The sequence below is a fragment of the Mastigoproctus giganteus genome, chromosome 4 (assembly GCF_048544385.1).
Source record: "Mastigoproctus giganteus isolate SK-2022 chromosome 4, ASM4854438v1, whole genome shotgun sequence".
Taxonomy (NCBI): domain Eukaryota; kingdom Metazoa; phylum Arthropoda; class Arachnida; order Uropygi; family Thelyphonidae; genus Mastigoproctus; species Mastigoproctus giganteus.
The window spans coordinates 164260012-164279712 of NC_143578.1; the positions used below are offsets into that span (position 1 = coordinate 164260012).

Sequence of the window (19701 nt, forward strand, 5' to 3'; positions counted from 1 at the left end):
ATTGTATCAAGTAGTCACACTGGGCCCTTGTGGGTAGCACAGTTGGTAGGATTTAGGATTGCATTTCTCCCCACATCAAGTGGAAAAAATGTGAGGAAATTTTATGGGCCTTTTTCACAATATGGTTGAGCTAGTCGGTCTCAGGCGAGGATAGCATGGTTTTTTCTCCAAGAAACTCAGGGTTTTTTTGTACAACGAACAGTAAATCGACCTCAGAACACACAATTTACAGACAATATATACGGAGCAATATGGCCTTAGTTGCTAATGCGCCTAAAACTCTACAACAACAATAACAAGTCGTGCTGGTCAACTGCTATCTACTCGTCCACAGCCATTGGCAAAGATTAAGGCATATTCTTGCATGGATATTGGCTCCAGTCAACCTGTTTTCTACTGTATGTAAGAAGAACCCTATTAGAAATTAGGAGAGAGTAATTTTCCTTTAACCCAGAAATTCATCTGTTGTTTCGCAGAAACAAGAGTCATCCACACTTACACTAAATTTCACCTATCTCTGTTTATATGGTACGTACAATGGTCCCTAAATCAGTTTTATTTTAGCTGCTCTGCAAGTAACCTTATAATGTCAAAGAGGAAATCCTTGAGTGTAGTAGAAAAAGTGGAAGTACTTAACAGTGTAGATCAGAGCATTTTAAAAAAAGGAATACAGGAACTACCCGACTTATGTAAGTTTTTGCTCGCCAGTGCAAACTTTAAAAAAAAATCGTGGAAACGTATTTTGCATCCTGTAGGAATAAATGGAGGTATCGTGAAAATATCGTAATGTGAACCCAATAACACATTGTTTTTTTTTTGTAATTTGTTCCAAGTCCTTGGAAGTTGAAAATTTCGCTATATAACTAAGCTATTTATCTCAATTTTGAATGCCTTTGTGATATTTTTCTGAAGCATGTTTTTTGAGGTCATGACCATAAAACAATATTTTTTTATTTTTTATTTTTTTTTTGGTTTTAGTTAGTTGTTGGTGCATCAGCTTCTGTGGCCATAATGCACCTCCCAAGGTTTCTGCAGTACTCTGATCCAAACTCGAGCCGGGATTCAAACCCGTGACCTTTGGGTTGCCAGGCAGGCACTTTATCCACCCGGCTAGCCCAGTCAGCATATAAAACAATAAAAACAATTTGCACTTTCCAGTTTATTGGGTTATTCTGTTAGTGCATCTAATTATAAATGGGTAGTAAACTCGATCTTATTGCAATTGCAATAATACCGATAACTGCAATTGTGTGGGTTTTTACCCTATTATGGTGAATTGTGTTCCCCTTCACTGAAATCTTTAATCATATAAAAAATAAATTTTCAGAAACTTCTCTTCATTCCTATTTACGTATTTACAATGATGAAAGGAAAGTGACCAACAAAAAGTGCAAGTGCTGGCAATGCTAGGAAACGAACAAAACTGATTTAGAAATGAAGATGAAAATGATTAAGTACGAAGCAGGAACAAAGTCTGTCTTCTATTGAAAGGGAATTAGTCTTGCTGCTTCAACAGTGAATACTATTTTAAAGGACAGTGCGTGATAAAAGAACATGTCAAAGGATCAACGCACTTAAGATCAACAGCGATCACAAAACAGCATTCAGGTGCTATATCAGAGATGGAACATCAGATTCAGAAGCGAGTGCCCTGAGTCTAATGACCATTCAAGCAAAAGCAACAAGTATTTATAAAGATATTAAGGACGGCAAACCCTAACCCAAGTTCGTGGCAAGCAATGGGTGGTTTAATAGGTTCAAGATCATGCTGGTTTCCACAATGTTAAAGTATGCAGTGAAGTTGCCAGTGTCGATTCTGCAACTGCAGAGAAATTTTGTGATGTGTTGGAAAAAATTATCGATGAAGGTATCTATTCAACGCAGCAAATTTTATGAGACTGTTCTGCATTGGTAAAAATGCCGGATCAAGTATATACTGCCAAAGAGGAAAATACAATGCCAGATTTCAAGGCATCAAAAGATAGGGCCATGCTTTTGTTTGGGGCTAATGCAGCAGGAGATTACAATTAAAACTACTGCTTGTGTACCATTCTGGAAATCTTTGTGCATTTAAGGGCATCAATAAAGCCACCCTACCTGTGCATTTTCGATCTTATCAGAGAACATGGATAACAATATCTCTCTTTGAGGATTGGTTTAAATGCTGCTTCATTTCCGAGGTGGAAAAGTATTGTAAAGACAATGACGTTCCTTTCAAGATTTTGTTTCTATTAGATAATGCTCCTGGACATCCTACACATCTAGATGATTTAAATTCGAACATGGGAGTCATATTTCTATCGCCAAACACAACTTCGCTCATCCAACCTATGGATCAGGGTGTTATTTTGAATTTAAAAGCATACTATTTAATGCACAACATTTGCTCAGGCATTGTCTGTAGCAGATGATGAGAAAAATTTTACATTAAGAGACTTGGAAATCTTACAATATTTACCACACCATCTTAAACATTAATAAGCCCTGGGCGGGAATTACTGAAGACGTCGATTCTGGCAACGATGCTTGAGAGGTAAAACTTACTGACATTATGCCTGTCTCCTCTCTTTTTTTCTAATTTTCTAATTTTGAAATTGCACGCTTTTGTGATTTTTCCTGTGCATGAGTTAAAAAATTGAATAAATACAATAAATAATTCTATTCACACGTTCGTCGAACATTTCTTTTTTGATTCAATCAATTCAGTGAGCACAGTTGCAAGTGCTGCACAAGCATGGGGGAAATTTCAACTTACGTAAATCGGGGAGTTCCTGTAGTTTTAAAATTTGGTATGTCAGCTATTCTGAAAAACTGTTTCAACTTTCAAACTCTTTGAGGAAATGGGACCCAGTCGGAAGCATGCAAAATTATACCTGTATGATGTAGAGGAAGCCGTTTTTAAGCGGGGGAAGTTGATTTGAGACCAAAACATGCCGACATCAGGGACATTAATAAAAGAAAAGGCTATGGAGTACGCATCTTTTCTGGGACAATAAAACATTCCAAGCCAGTTCTGGTTGGATGGACAAATTCAAAAACACCTTGGCTTACTCGAAAAAGTTATTTATAGTGAAAGTGGAATTCTACCCACTGGAAAAAAACAGCTTCGAACAAAAATTATGGAGGACCACAAGCCCAAAGACATTCAACATTAATGAAACAGGTCTATATTTTAAACGTTTGATAAACAAGAGACTAGCTTTTAAATATGATAAATTTTTAAGTGGTAAAAATAGTAAGGAGAGAATTACAGTCTTGGTTGGTGCAAATATGGTCGGTAATGAAAAACTGAAGCTTTTGACAATAGGCAAAAGGAATAAACCCCGATGTTTCAAAGGAATAAAGTCGTTAGATGTTGAACTACAACTACAAGAAAATATCTTGGATGACAAGCGAAATTTTTGAATAGCAGATTTTATATACGATAGAAAGATGACAAAAGAAACCAGAAAAATTGCGTTGCTTGTAGACAACTGTCCTGAGCTGCCCACCTTCACACAGTAATTTCGAAACTTACAAGTGTGAAGCTTGTTTTCTTCCCCCTGAATACCTTGTCTAAACTGCAGCCAATAGACAAAGCATTATCAAGAATTTAAAAATGCATTACCACAGGCACATACTGAAAATAATTATACTGGGAATTGAAACCAATCAACCTATAGATTCTATTTATAGATTTGCGAAAGTGCGGAGTCAAGATGTGACGGAAATAATTAAGAACTGTTTTGCAAAAGCAGGCTTTGCTAAAACACCAATTAACAGTGATCAAAAGGATGAACTACTACAAGATATTGAGCAATTTTGGGAAGAACTCCAAGTCTGATCAGTGGAGAAATTGTTCTTGATGAATTTTTAGGAGTTGAAAATGATGTCACAGTACCTGAACATCAGAGTGACTCCAACATTTCGGAGAGTATTTAAAGAACTAGTGACAGTATTGACAATGAGTTGGATGAAAATGAGGCCAAGAAGGCAATATTAAACCTTCCAAATATGAAATGTTGGCAGCATTTGAAACTTTTTTGTTAAAGGCTTCACTGTGAAGAAAATTTGCCAGGAAATATATTTGAGTGTTTAAACAAATACAAACATTTTTATGAATGATGTACAATAAAATCCAGTGTGCAACAAAACATAAACATATAATTCTGAAAAGTGTACTAATATATCGGGCGCATTATGTCAGTAGTCATTTCTTAACATGTAGTAATAAACTGTTTTAAAATGTTAAAAAATTTATTCATTCCCACTTATTTCTGATTTATTTTCCATCTTTTACTATATTTCTTAATGTATAATTACAGTATTTTTCATTGTTTAAAAGGTCATATTTCGTTATAAAGAAATTTCTGTTTAACGAATTTTTTCAAGTTAACTATTGATTTCATTATATAGTGGTCTGACTGTACTTGGATTTCAGGAAGGCTTTTGATACTGTTGCACATAAAAGACTGTTGTATAAACTGGTGCAATGTGGCATTTAGGGCAAGTTACTGTTATGGATAAAGGGATGGTTAAGTGGAAGAAGACAGAATGGTTATCAATGGGCACTGATCTTCGTGGACAAATGCTATCAGTGGAATTCACCACGGTTCAGTGCTGGGCCCATTATTGTTTTCAATATTTATTAAAGATATTTACGAAGATATACCAGGCTAAATGTCCAAAATGTTTGCAGATGATACAAGGGTTGGCAGGGTGGTTAATGACAATAATGAGAGTATACTCAACAAGATTTAGAAAAATTAGGTGGATGGGCTGAGAAATGGCAGTTAAAGTTTAACATTGACAAATGCAAGGTATTGCATATGGGTAACAGTAATCTCATAGTAACTTATCAACTGTGTCGTAATTTTCTACTACCCTGAGTACACTCAGGGTAGTAGAAAATGAAACAGACCTGGGGGTAACTGTGCAGTCAGATATGAAATTCTCTGAGCAGTGCAGATTTGCTGCCAGGGCAGCTGTACTGCTCAGAGAATTTTGTGAACGATATAGAGAAACTTTGCTAGTAAGGATAAGGAGGCGATTATCTCTTTGTACAAGGCCATGGTTAGACTGCATCTAGAGAACTGTACAGCCTTACTTTAGAAAGGATATAGATATGCTGGAACAGGTGTAGAGTTGGGCAATCAGATTGGTGAAGGGAACAAAAGGGTGCTTTTACCTAGAAAGGCAGTTCTGCAAATTGCAGGATCTGAAGATTAGGCAATTGCATGGTGATCTAATTGAAGTGTTTAAGATCTTGAATGGGAGTAAGTGGAATCTGAATGGCATTCTTCCTCTTGCTAAGACTACACACATAAGGGGTCAATAAGGGGTCAAGAATAGATGCACGGAACTTTTCCTGCAGCCAGCAAGTGTTGGAATAGGCTTGGAATAGTGTTGGAATATTATCTGTTGTTGTGGAAGTGGATGGTTTTAATGAATTCAAGGAAGAACTAGACAAATTCTTGGAGGGTAAGGATGGGTGATGGTGCCTGTGTGGTTTTTTTTGGCTGATGCTATATAAGCTGCTTTCTTGTATCATTTGCCACCACTACTACTACTATTATTTTTTTAAATAACTTTAAAAGAACATAGCATTTTTAAATATTAAATTGTCATATTAAAAAATAAAAATTTATATACAGTAAAGTACAAAAATCAATCAAGAAAAGATGGTATACTGCAAGCAGAATTCAAAATACCCAAAACTTTTTCAATAAATAAAAAATAAATTTTGTCATCTGGCATGGGGATCAGACCACTATTGCACCACTCTGTGGTAGGACCACTGTATAGGATCCAGAGGGAACAATTAACTCAACCATGGAGAGATATTCCTCAAGAAGATATCACACCCATTCTGATTAATGCCAAGATGCCTAAAGATTTGCATCATCACTAGAGGTATCATAATTCATACTGATGCATGCTAGTTTTATAACAAAATAAAGATATTTTATCCTAATGTTTCATCATGTTGTGCATTTACTCTTGCTTATTTGAATAACAAGATAACTCAATATATAAATTGCCTTCGCTTTTAAAGTAATGCATGATACTGAACTGTAAACTGATTTCGAGCAAGCAATTAGAATTACTAGACACATGAAATGAAGAATGAAATTTTTTTTTTTTTTTTTTAAAAATCACCTCTTGGGATGCTTTTACACATATGGAACAATGCAGGCCCTATTGTCATTTTGAAATTTAGTGTACCAGGAAAAAAAACAGGAAAGTAATGACACCAAATGCATTCATTATGTTGACTTTTACATTAAGTTTTAATGTTCTGTTGGGTTCATATGGTATTTACACATGATCTTTATGATGTATTATGTTAGTGTGGATTGTTATTGTTGTTGTTATTTGGTTTTTAGGAGCATTAGCAACTAATGCCATATCGCTACGGGGATATGCGGTGGTCATTCCCTGACCATTCCCTCGAACCACAGACTAATCAAGAAGCGTGTGCTATGCACTGCTGCTCCTGCCCACCTGGCTACGGAGGCGCCTGTTAGTGTGGAATGAAGTAACTTGGAATAACTCAAGGGCGGACTATTCTCTCTATCAACACTACTAAGAAGAGGTGAGTACTGAACCCATTAGAGTATAATGGAAGAATTATACCTAAAAACAGTTTGTTTAATTATAACAGCAGCTTTAATAATAAAAATGTCATAAATTTGCTTTTTAAAGGAAAAATCAGAATACATTTGTCTTGTATCTCATTGTTTGATCGTTTAAATATTTCGAAAATTTTGACCTGTCTTATTTTTTTATTGAAGTACTAAAACTAAGTTTGAGCAGGAAAATTATGAGTAGTTATCCTTACCTGCATGCAGTAATATTCATAGTAATGGGCAAAATTTTAAAATAAATATACTGTGAAGTGCTAGCAGTACACGGTCAAAGTGAGTGGTCCTTTAGGTACCTCAGATCACAACTTGGTGATTGTCATTTCTCCAATGGAGCCTTTATCTCATGGCTATTCCCAACCTCGTACTGTTTGGCATTACAAGAATACAAAATGGGATGATCTGCGAGATTTCTTTCCTTCTTTTCCTTGGCCGGACTACTGTTTCAAAACTTCTGATGTCAACGTTTGTTCAGATCGTGTCAGCAAAATTATTCTTGTAGGAATGGAATCCTTTATTCCACATTCCACTCTAAAATCTCGTCCTTAATCTAAACCTTGGTTTTCCAATAAATGTGCTAGGGCTGTTCAAGAGAAGAATGTTGCATATCATAATTGGCTTGTTTCCAATTCTTCAGTTTCATTTTCTGCCTACACCAAAGCTCGCAACAATTGTAAAGCAGTCATTAATCAGTCTAAACTAGATTTTGAACAGGCTAAGAGTAGAAAACTTACTTCTTGCTCTAATGGTAGCCGAGCATTCTGGTCTCTTGCCAAAGCTATTGGCTGCAACTTTTGCCCATCTCTGCTCCCACCTCTGTGAAAACCAGATGGTTCTGTTGTCACTTCAGTCAAGGTAAAGCTGACCTGCTAGCATCCCATTTCTCTTCCAACTCATGTATTAATGATCTTGGTAAAACACCTCCCATCATTTCCAACATGCTCCATTCAATGCCTCCTGTAGTCTTCCGTCAAAAGGATGTCAGAAGGATTTCAGGAGAACTTACTCCTGTTCTTTGCCGCCTTTTTTTTCACTTTCTTATTCCAAAGATGTTTTTCCTTCTGCTTGAAAATTTGCTCATATCCAGCCAGTTCCTAAAAAAGGGTGACAAGTCTCTCCCATCCAATTATCATCCCATTGCAATTATTTCTACTCTTTCTAAAGTAATGGAGAAATCAATTAACCGCCAACTCTTAAACTACCTAGAAACCTTCGGTCTGATCAACAATCGCCAGTATGGATTCCGTCAGTGTCGATCCACTGGTGATATTCTGGCCTCTGTTACCCATTTATGGACAAATTCAATGGAAAAGCTTGGTGAAACACAAGCAGTTGCTCTTCACATCTCAAAGGCTTTCGATCGTGTTTGGCATAAAGGTGTTCTAAACCCGCTTCCATCTTATGGTTTGCCAACTGTTTTTTGTAATTGGTTATCCAGTTTTCTCTGATCGCTCACTGAGGGTGATGGTAGATGGCTCTCTGTCTTCTAACTTCTCCACTAATGCTCATGCCCCCCCCCAATGTTCAGCTCTTTTCCCCACTCGTTTCCTCTTGTATATTAATGACCTTCTTCCATTGACTGGAAATCCTATCCATAGTTTTGCCGATGATAGCACATTGCATTCCACTTTCCATTTTGAAAAACCTTGCCCTGCTCAATCAGCTTCAACTTCTCGAATATCCGCTACCAATTCCTTAAATGCTGATCTCCAGGTAATTCTCCAGTGGGGCAAAGATAATTTAGTTGATTTCAACATCCTTCTAAAACTCAGTCTTGTCTTATATCTTGCAAAAAGGATTCTTCTGCTCCTATGCTTATCTTTGGTGACACTCCGATTTCTAGGCAAAATGATATTTCTCTTTTGGGGATTACCCTGACTTCTAATCTCTCTTGGCACAAGCATATTACAAATATTGCTTCCTCTGCATCTAAAAAACTTGGTTTTCTCTTTCGCTCTCAGTGTTACTTTTCTTCCAAACAGCTGTTCACTCTGTACAAATTGCAAATCTGCCCTACCATGGAATACTGTTCCCACATCTGGGGGTGGTGCCCCCAAAACCTCTCTCAGGCTTCTTCTATATTCCATTCAGAAGAGGGCAATTAGGTTAATTAATGACTCCTCTCTAACAGAGTCTCTCCCCTCTATGTCTCATAGACGTACAGTTTGTGCTGTATGCCTTTTCTACAGATAATTCCATGGGCACTGTTCTTCTGAATTGGCTTCTGTAATTCCTGCTCTCTCCTTTAAAACAGTCCAAACATGTGATGCCACCAGCCAACATCCATTTACTGTCCAACTTCAAACTCATAGAACCAACTTTTCATCTTCCTCGCTTATTCATTCAACTGCTATTTTCTGGAACAACCTTCCTTCATACGTATTTCCTGAAAATTACAGTCTACAGAAGTTCAAGTCTAATGTCAACCAATATCTTCTTTTCTTTCGTCTTCCCACCCTCTAACCCAAGCACAGTACTAAGTACTATAGGTTCTAATACCTCTCGTGTTTGAGGATTTCATGAAAAAAAAACAAAGAAAAAGAAAAAAAAAAACTCACTAATGTTCCTTATTTACTTATAGTCAATGCTGAAGGGCACTAAACAACCAAAAACTAAGCAATAATAGTAATAAATTCCAGGCAATAAATAAGAATTTAAAGTTCATGTGTTTATCTTCATTTCTGATTTTTCAAACCTGTTGTACAAGTTTTTATGTTACTGTTTTCACATAATGAGGGTGGCTGTAAGAACAGATTAATGTACACTTGTATGGGTACAGTGGTGTCCTCATCCCTGTCCCCCCAAAAATATATATATATATGCAGTCAGTCACACATGCACATGACTTAAGTTCTTCAAATTGCAACGTTTGGAAACTAGCCATCTGCGAGGTGATCTGATTGAGGTGTGTAAGGTCTTGAATGGTTTAAGCAAGCTCAATGCTGATTGGAATTCTTCCTCTTGCTTAGACTGTGCACCTGAGGGGTCATAAATTCAAGTTGAGGAAAGACAGTTGTAGAATAGATGTGCAAAAATTTGCCCTTAGCCAGCGGTGGTTGATTGCTGGAACAAATTTCCATGTGGAAGTTGAGCTTAAATAAATTCAAGGAGGAACTGGACAAATTTTGGAGCGAATGCATGGGCGAAATGGAAAGAGCTTTTTTTTTTTTGGCTGATGCTGTATAAGCTTGCTTTCTTGCATCCATTTGGTTGAAGTAGTGCACCCATATTCCAGGACAGCTCATAGTGTTTTGTCAATGATATACATAAACCTTTCTAACAGGGATAAGGAGGTGATTATCCCTTTGTATAAGGCCATGGTTTAGGCCAGATTTTGAGTACTGTATACAGGTCTGCAGGCCTCACTTTAGGAAGGATGCAGATCTGCTGGAACAGGTACAGAGAAGGGCATCAGACTTGTGAAGAGAACAAAAGGGTGGTCTTACCTAGAAAGGCTTCAATTCTGCAAAATTGCAGTGTCTCGAGACCAGGCACATGGTTGGAAATCTGACTGAGGTGTTTAAAGCCTTGAATGGATTGAATAAGCTAAACGTTAATGGTATTCTTCCACTTGCTAAGCCTACACACATGAGGGGATATAAATTCAAGTTGTGGGAGGATGGTTGATTGTTGGAACGGACATTCATCTGTTATTGTGGAAGTGAATGGGTTGAATAAATTCAAGGGAGGACGAGACAAATTCTTGGAGGTACGGATGGGTTAGCTGGTTTTTTTTTTTGGTTGATGCTATATATGCTTGTTTTCTTGCATCATTTGCTATTACTACTGTTGCTACTACTAATATGCACTCCCCCCATTTCAATAACCTTATGCTAAGGGGACAAGAATCAATGTGGATTAAAAATGTGTAACTCACACTGTACAAGGGAAGGTTGAAAGTTTCTAGCCTCGCATAGAAGGAATGCTGGAAAGTTGTGAAAACCCATTTATTTTTTAATATAGTTCCCCCTTTAAGCTAACACTTTCTGGCACAATCCACTAGCTTTCATAACCTGCTCAAATAAAATTCAGAAAATTTTAACTCAAACCAGTTGTTGACTGCATTCATCACCGTCAAACATTTCTGTCCTTTCAAGTCCTTTTTGAGATTTGGGACCAGAAAACAGGCTAATGGAGGCAAATCTGGTAAGTAGGGTGGCTGCTGTAATAGTTCAAACCCACAGTCATGCAGTATTGCCCAAGTCACAAATGTTGTGGTGTGCGTGCTGGTGCATTGTCTTGATGCAAGATGACTCCTTCGACCAATTTTCCGCACTTCTTGAGCTTCAATTCCTTGTGGTAACCTCTCAGTAGGGTAGAATAAGACTTGGCACTGATAGTGTCACCTCATTCTAGCAAATCAGCCACAATCACTCTTCTGCATCCCAGAAGATGGATGCTTCCATTGTTTTGATTGTTCTTTTGTTTTAAGGTTGAAGTAGTGCACCCATATTTTGTCCACAGTGACATACTGCCTACAAAACTGAGCTTTAGTTTCAAAATGCTGCACAATCTCGTGGCAACACTTCACTCTTTCCTGCTTCTGATCTGCATAGTGCTTTAGGGACCCACTTCGAAGAAACTTCCTTCATTTCTAAAACATTCAACGCAATATTGTGACCTTGATCGTGGGAGATGTTGAATGCGGTCTCAATGTGCTTCAATGTTATACTGTGATCTTGTGTGATTAGATCATGAATGGCATCCAAATTCAGAGAATTTGAAGAATATGGTAACAGGTGTCAAACTGCAGGTGCATCTTCAATACTATTTCATCCACACTAAAATTCTGCAACCCAGTTTTCGAATATGGCATATGAAGAACAAGATTTCAATAATGTTTGCTGCATGTCTTCATGAATTTATTTCAGTGACATTCCCTTTAAACAAAGGTAATGACTGCACTGGGGCCCCTTAACCCCTTTTTATCCAGGCCCCCAGGTACCTTTGCACAGCCCTGCTGCACGGTGCTCGATTCTCTCAACAGTTGACATTTTCATTCACCTTCTGCACTTTAATATCCCCTGTAAAGAGAAGAATATAGTTACATATCTGAAATTTTCTGTGAATACACACAAGAAGAGTCAGTCACAGATTGGCAATATTGTCTTTCTCGAAAACTTTTGCGATTTATATTGGGCTACAAACTTTTTACCCCCCCCCCCCCCACACACACACGCTATTCAAATCTACTGCCTTGTCATTTACAAGAGCTTGGAGAAAACTTAAATGACAGCTGAAGGACTGCAGACATAATCACAATAATGAACTTAAGAAGGCAGTTACACTACAGTACACCATTCCATACAGCACCTTAAATAAATATAAGTTTTTCTATTATGCATCATTGCTCATTTCTATTTGTATTTCAACTTGCTCTTGCCATAAAGAGGATATAGTTGTTAAAAAGACAAAATTAAGAAAAGTATACAAAATAAATAAGTATATAACGTACACTACTTATAGTGAGGTGCATAATAATTTTGGGAACCAGATCCCGGAATGTTTTCGTTATAATTCTCATGTAGGAATCAACAAGATTTCTAATAGTTTCTACTTGTCTTTCAAGCTGTGGATCCATTGATGCTGTACCTTCTCCTGCACCTACATCACCATTGGATACACTTGAGGAAGATCTTTCGGGATATACACCAGCTCTAAGAAATGATGCTTTCCAACTATCAACCTCTTCTGCACTTTCGCATGACAGTTCCAACTGCTTGTAATCTTTATAAACATTCCTGAAAAGGTATACAGTATCCGATTTACACAATAGTAATTTATTAAATTCAAATGTAAGAAATTTTATTTTGCTACTGAAATTTTACTATTTTGTATTGTAGTGCAAATATATTTCCAATAAGCAATAATGGATGCAAAGAGTGTATAAAAGTTTGAACACCAAGGAAAAAATAAAATAAAAACCAATGAACTGTGAAAAGCTTGTTAAGATCATCTTATCTTCTATTCAGCTTGTGCTTTTAGAAGGTGCAAAATCTATAGAATAAAATAAAACAGAATAAGAATATAAATCATATAGAATAGGATTTTATCTATCAGGGCTCCATCTCATAGTGGGGGGTAACCCCTAGTAAGTCCAGTCTTCCTTTTGCCATTAGCACATATCCAAACTTTCTTGCTAGATTGGACTTATATTTACGTTCCAAGCCTCATTTTAGAGCTCTGTTATTTTGTCATTTTTTAATACTTTGTTATTCTAAGATCTAATTAGCCAGTTATACAGGAATATTGCAGTTCCATCAGTTTTGCCAAAGGGTTCTTACCCCCCCCCCAACTTGAGTATTAAGGCTGGTGTGGTGCTGGACATAGACACATGCATTATGAGATCAAGTTCATATGATTCTTCTACCATAAATAAATAGTATCCTGCATAGAAGAATCATAGTCCATATGATTCTTCTACCATAAATAGTATCCTGCATATTCTGAGACACTACAAAAAAAAAGTAAAAAAAGTAAAGTGCAGCCATTATCAACCCACTGCAGGGTGGAAGCCTCCTCAACAATTCATGCTGAGGGAAATGGACCATAATCTGCCACGCTGGTCCAGTGCGGGTTGGCAGATCGACCGTATTCAGCAGTCAGGGGCTTGAACCCCGGTCTACTCAAAGAGCGTGTGCTACTGCACTCCCGCTCCTGCCCACTCGGCTACGGAGGCCGTTGGAAACTTTTTTACTAAGGTAAACTAGACAAACTCCTATAAACCATGTACAACAAGTCCAAACTCATAAAGGGTGCCTTTTGGGGGAGCCCTGTTTAGGCCAAAGACACACATCGTCTTTACTAATATATAAGGTATCATCTAGTTCAAGTACAAAGGGTACTAGGAAAGTTTTGCAATACAGCTTTGTTTATTTAATTTTTTCAAAGTAATTTCCTCTACATTCAATACACCTCTCCATCCTCCGAAACCAATCTTTAAACCAGTTCTGCCAAGTTTCACTAGGGAGTAAAGCACACTCGTTGTCCCAAGCCCGTAGAAGGTCCTCATCACTGGAAAACCGCCTCCCTTTTAGCTTCATTTTCACATGCGGGAACAGTGCAAAGGTGCAGGGAGCAAGGTCTGGACTGTAGGGAGGGTGCTCGAGAAGTTTCAGTCCTGTCGCGGTCAAATATTCGGTGCAGGCTTTGGCGCGGTGAGCTGGAGCATTATCGTGATGGAGGTACCAAGTGTCCATTTGGCCGCAGGTTCTTCATAGATCCAATGACTTTAGGCAGGCATTGTTCAGTATACCACTTAGCTGTGACTGTCTTCTGCGTGTCCAAAATGACACGTTCCACAATTCCACTCGATTTGAAAAATACAGCTATCATTTTCTTCTTTACAGATCGGGATTTTCTGACAATTACGGGTGTGTCGTCATCATCAAAGACCCAAACTTTGTTTTGAGCCTTGGTCGGCAGATCGTAATAGTACAGCCAAGTCTCGTCACCTGTCATGATGTTGTTCACATACCGAGATTGTCCCTTATCAAACTTTTTTAACATCTCCCGGCACCAAGTCACACGTCGTGTCATCTGCTCTTCAGTCAGTTGATGCGGCACCCAGAGAGAACAAGGTTTCTTCATGTGCAAATGATCTTGCAGAATCGAACGAATTGCTGGTGCATTTAGGCCCAAAGTATCCTCTATCTGTTGGTAGGTCACTCGCCTGTTTTCGTCAAGCATTTTCCTCACAGCAGTAACGTTTTCCTCTGTAACTGACGTTCGTGGCCTTCTCGGCCTCTCAGAATCCTCCAGAGTGAAATTTCCCCTTTGGAATTCTCTACACCACCTGAATATCGTTGTACGATGTGGACAATCATCATGTAGTGCAAGAGTCATTTCTTCTAAGCACTGGTCTATGGTTAAACCACGCACGAAATTATACCGCAAAACTGTCCTTATCTCATTTCGTGACCACGATGCCATCGCAAGCACTTTACACTCTCACTACTAATGAATAACTGAGCCCATCGACTTGGCGCGGCGGCTACTATGCACGTATGAACATGTCTCAACATGCAGCAACAAGCAGCTTCCTGTGATTCATTGTTGCGTCATATTGCAAAACTTTCCTAATACCCTTTGTAGATGATGTATAAGATGGAATTCTTACTCTTTTTGAATAAAAAGAAGATACTGCATTTCCATTATGATGTTGATCTTCTCCTCTCACACATCACAGACTGCTATCATAAAACAGAGAAGCTGTCAATCACGAACATAAGTATGAATTAGGGGGTCAGTCGTGAGAGTGGGACTGTGTACTTTGAGACACTACTGTACTTGTATACTGGCTGAAATAAAACAGTCGCAGTTAAGTGTAATCTCCTCTGGCTCTGGTCAAGCAGAGTATTATTCAGAAATTCAATAATATAAAAAATATAAAGAAATAATATAAAATAATATAATATAAAAGAAATAAAATAAATATAAAGAAATAATATAAAAATATTTATTTTTCTAGAAAAGCACTTAGTAGTATTATTAGCCATATTGTGCACGGAAGCCTGAGGCTTATGCTGCCACAGCCAAAAAAATTCCCGACGAGTTATCCTGAGAGAGAGAGAGAGAGAGAGAGAGAGAAGTAGAAAACTTTAAAACATGTTATTAAATTTGTTAAGTCCATACATGGAGGGGTAAAAAAAAGTATCATGTATTTGAAAAATAATACAAACTTTGCCAAAAATTAGAAGAAAATAGAACTTAGTGGAAAATCCCAGGGGAGAGGCCTTTCCCCCCCCCCCCCACGTTTTGCAATAAATGCAACATTAATGTGATAATTAAGAATTCCTATAAAAAATGCAAACACCTTAAAATATTCTTTTTTCTTTTTTTATCAAGGTAAGTACTTAATTTGACAAATTATAAATTAATTATTCTTTATGATAAACAGAGTAACTGTTAACATACTAAGTGCTCTGATGGCTCCATTTCTAAATTTGCCTTCCTTAAAGTAGTTTTGGAAGGCATACGCAGGAGGCAGAAAAACTCAAAACAGAAGTCGCTATGTAAGTTCACTTAGTGTGCTTGGCCTGCTGCTTGTCATTATACATTATTTTTGGTGGTTAAAACTGATTTATATTGACAACCTATTTTCTAAGTTATTCTGATTCCTGCAATTTTTCACGTAATTGGTATGTTACGTACCAGATGTCAGGTAAGTTTTCTGAATAATAACCACACTCGTAATTTCATTGTGTACATAAAGATTATTAAATAATTGTTTATTAAAATTTTATTCAGTAAAAATACAAAAATATTTATTTTTCTAGAAATCCTAATAAGAATTTGAAAATGTGTGCAATTCTGCCCATACACGATAGGAGGGATTATATGATGAGAGCCTTGTCGATCAATTCAGCCCTGGAGAGACTGTGCAAGGCTTAAGGGGTAGAATTTTTCTTAGCATGGTCTGTGCTTGTTAACAGGAGAGACTGTTTCTACAGGGATGGGATACACTTAAATAGAAAGGGTGCAAGAATATTTGCTGATGCTATAGAGGCAGTGTTAGGTGGATCGGAAAACTGCTAGATTGGGGGGGATACAAAGACTAATAGATTAACAGTAGCCACTGGCAGAGGTGAAAATGATTCTTGCACTGCTTCTATTGGAATGAGCAGCAGCCTGGAAAACAAGATGCAGGGGATTTCACAGACTGCTGGGAGTCATTGCAGTACAAGTAAACACATGACTTATGTTAGAGTAGCTAAGAACAGGAACAGGTGTATGTATACTTGTGTGTACACCAATGTTAGGAGTTTGGTAAATAAATTTGATGAATTTGAGGTGTTGGTCAAAACATCAAAGGCTGATATTGTTGGGATATCAGAGACACGGTGTCGCACAGATATAAGGAATGCAGAACTGGAATTTGGGGAGTACATTGTGTACAGGAAGGATAGACAGGATAGGAAGGGAGGAGGGATTATGCTATTAGTTAAGAAACACAAAATCCAAGGAGGTACAGCCAGTTGACATTGCTGGACAGTGCAGTGTCGAGTCAGTTTGGTGTGACATAAGCAATGGGAAATCAAAACTGAGAGTAGGAGTGTGTTATAAGCCTAATGACTCTGATGAGTATAATAAGTAACTGTACAGGGAAATAGAGTGGGCCAGTAAATCGGAGTGTCTATAATGGGGGATTTTAATTTTCCAGATATTGACTGGAATTTGTGGGTTGGTCACTCACACACTAGAAAGGCTTTTGTGGATTTATTGGATGATTGTTTTCTACATCGGCATGTTCGGGAGGCAACTAGAGGGAGTAATACTCTTCATTTGATTATCAGTAGTGATTCTTCATGCATTAAGAATCTGCAGATAAAGGAAACACTATGTGGCAGTGATCACATTGTGCTAAAGTGGGTTTTACTCAAAGAGGTAACTACCATCAAGGGTAAAGGGAAGGGTTTTGCTTTTGTAAATGCGACTGACTATGGAGGTCTGAGACAGTATTTAAATTCTATAGGGTGGGACCACCCGATGATGTTGCCAACAGCAAATTCAAAATGGAAAGCATTTAAAGAATTAATATTGGAAGCTACTAGGCTTTATATACCAACTAGGAAATATTGTTCAAGGTTTAGGCTTAAATGGATGTCAGATGAACTAATGAGACAAATGACAGAGAAGAAAAATGCATAAAAAATGGGATACATATAAATTAATGGGTGACATGGAAGCCTATGATAGATATAAGCTGGCCTGTAACCAAGTCACAGAGGAGGTTAGGCAGATTATGAGAAATCTTTGGCAAAGGATGCAAAGAAAAACAGCAAAGAGTTCTTTACCTATGTCAACTCTAGAAGGAAGTGGATGAGTCAGATTGGTCCACTGGATATTGATGGTTCAACTGTTGATGATCCTGCTCAGGTGGCTAACAAACTAAATGAGTATTTTGCATCTACATTCACACATGAGGAGTTATTCAGGAAGGGAAATGCCAGAGGTGAACTAAACTCTGGCAGTGAGCTAGATGATTTTGTAATAACTGCAGGGAGGAAAGTGGAGGAGAAATTGTTGAAGATAAACATAAGAAAGGCACCTGGGATCTAACTAGTTATATTAAAGGCAGCAAAGGAAGTAAGCAAACCCTTAGCCATAATTATGAGAGATTCCTTGAACTCAGGGGAAGTACCCATGGACTGGAGATGTGCAAATGTTTCCCCAATTCACAAAGGAGGATCAAAGGGTGACAAGTAATTACAGACCTGTTAGTTTAACTTCTGTTCCAGGGAAATTAATGGAGGCACTGGTTAAAGAAGCATTGCAGGATCATCTAGAGAAGACTTCAGACATAGCATGGTTTTGTTAAGGGGAAGTCTTGCCTGACCAATTTGATTGGATACAGGGAATAACTTTGATATTATATAATTGGATCTTAGAAATACTTTTGATACTGTTGCACATGGAAGACTGCTGCACAAATTGGAGCAGTGTGGCATTGGAGGAAAATTGCTGCTATGGATAAAGGGATGGTTGAGTGGGAGACGACAGAGAGTGGTAATCAATGGACACTGCTATTCGTGGACAAATGTTATTAGTCGAGTCCCTCAGGGTTCAGTGTTGGGTTCATTGTTGTTTTCTGTATTTATAAATAATACTGATGATGGTATATCAGGCTTAACGTCCAAATTTGCAGATGATATGAAGGTTGGCAGGGTTGTTAATGACACTAATGACAGTACGCTGCTCCAACAAGATCTGGAAAAGCTGAGCAGATGGGCTGAGAGGTGGCAAATGAAGTTTAACATTGACAAATGTAAAGTATTACATACAGGAAGCAGTAACCCCAGAGTAAAGTATCAACTCTGTGGTACTACACTGACAGTGGTAGATAATGAAAAGGACCTGGGGGTAATTGTGCAGGCAGATATGAAGTTTTCTGAGCAATGCAGACGGTCTGCAAGAGTAGCTCATGGTGTCTTGTCAATGACATATAGGAATTTTTCTAGCAGGGATAAGATTGTGATTATCCCCTTGTATCAGGTCACACCTTGAGTACTGTATACAGGTCTGGAGGCCTCATTTTAAGAAGGATGTAGAACTGTTGGAACGAGTACAGAGAAGGGCAACAAGATTAGTGAATGGAACAAAGGGTTGCTCTTATGAAGAAAGGCTTAAATTTTGCAGATTACAGTGTTTGGAGACTAGGCACCTGCAAGGTGATCTGATTGAGGTGTATAGCCTTGAATGGTTTGAGCATGCTCAATGCTGATGGGATTTCTCCTCTTGCTCAGAATAATCACCTCAGAGGGCATAAATTCAAATTGAGGAAAGACAGTTGTAGGATAGATGTGCGGAAGTTTGCCTTTAGCCAGCAGGTAGTTGATTGGTGGAACAGACTTCCATCTTTTTTTGTTGTGGAAGTGGATAGCCTAATAAATTTAAGGCTGAGCTGGACAGGTACTTGGAACAAATGGAGGGGTGAAATTGGAGCATTTTTTTTTTTTTGGCTGATGCTGCATAAGCTTGCTTTCTTGCATCGTATGCCTCTACTAATGCTGATGCTAATATCATGGGGCGAACAAATTGATATTCATGAGTGAGCTGCAAAATTCAGAGGGGAAGGCTTTTACATAAATGATGAGGAATTTTTTTTATGTGTAAACATTGTGATTGTTGACTAAACTGGAAGAAGATGGATAATCTGGACAAATGTATTTTGAAGTGCTAATCATCTTAAGCACTATTGAAACCTCCCGCCAGTCAATCTCAGAGTCACCAGTTAACAATAAACAGAAATTTTACACATGCCAGGAAGCACATGAAGGAGAATAAGTTCATTTTTGTTCAAGAAACAGTTTTAATGGGGCTCAAAGCAAACATTCCTTTGGAATAACTGGATAATCCTGCAGTGCGAGAATATTTCAACAAATATGTACAAGGTTTTGGGGATCTACCCAGATCTTAAATGTGCAGACCATTTAAGGAGGGAATATTTGTTAATTTGCAGAGAAAGCATTAAAGCAGAAATCAAACAAAATGGATAAACTTAGTATATCAGTAAATGAAACGTAACATAAAAAGGAATGCTGTGGATTTGTGGTTTTATTAAAAACAGTATTGCCAT

The 19701-nt window shown here is 37.8% G+C and overlaps 1 protein-coding gene across 2 annotated transcripts in view; it reads right to left on the bottom strand.

The window, feature by feature from the left end:
* The window catches only part of LOC150087162 (dynamin-like), a 307901-nt gene that overhangs the window by 13292 nt on the left and 274908 nt on the right, over positions 1–19701 (bottom strand). For both annotated transcript variants that reach the window (XM_090372996.1, XM_090372997.1), the window contains one exon: positions 12079–12364. In XM_090372996.1, the coding sequence (XP_090229122.1) occupies positions 12079–12364 (286 nt within the window). The remainder of the gene's footprint in view (positions 1–12078; positions 12365–19701) is intronic.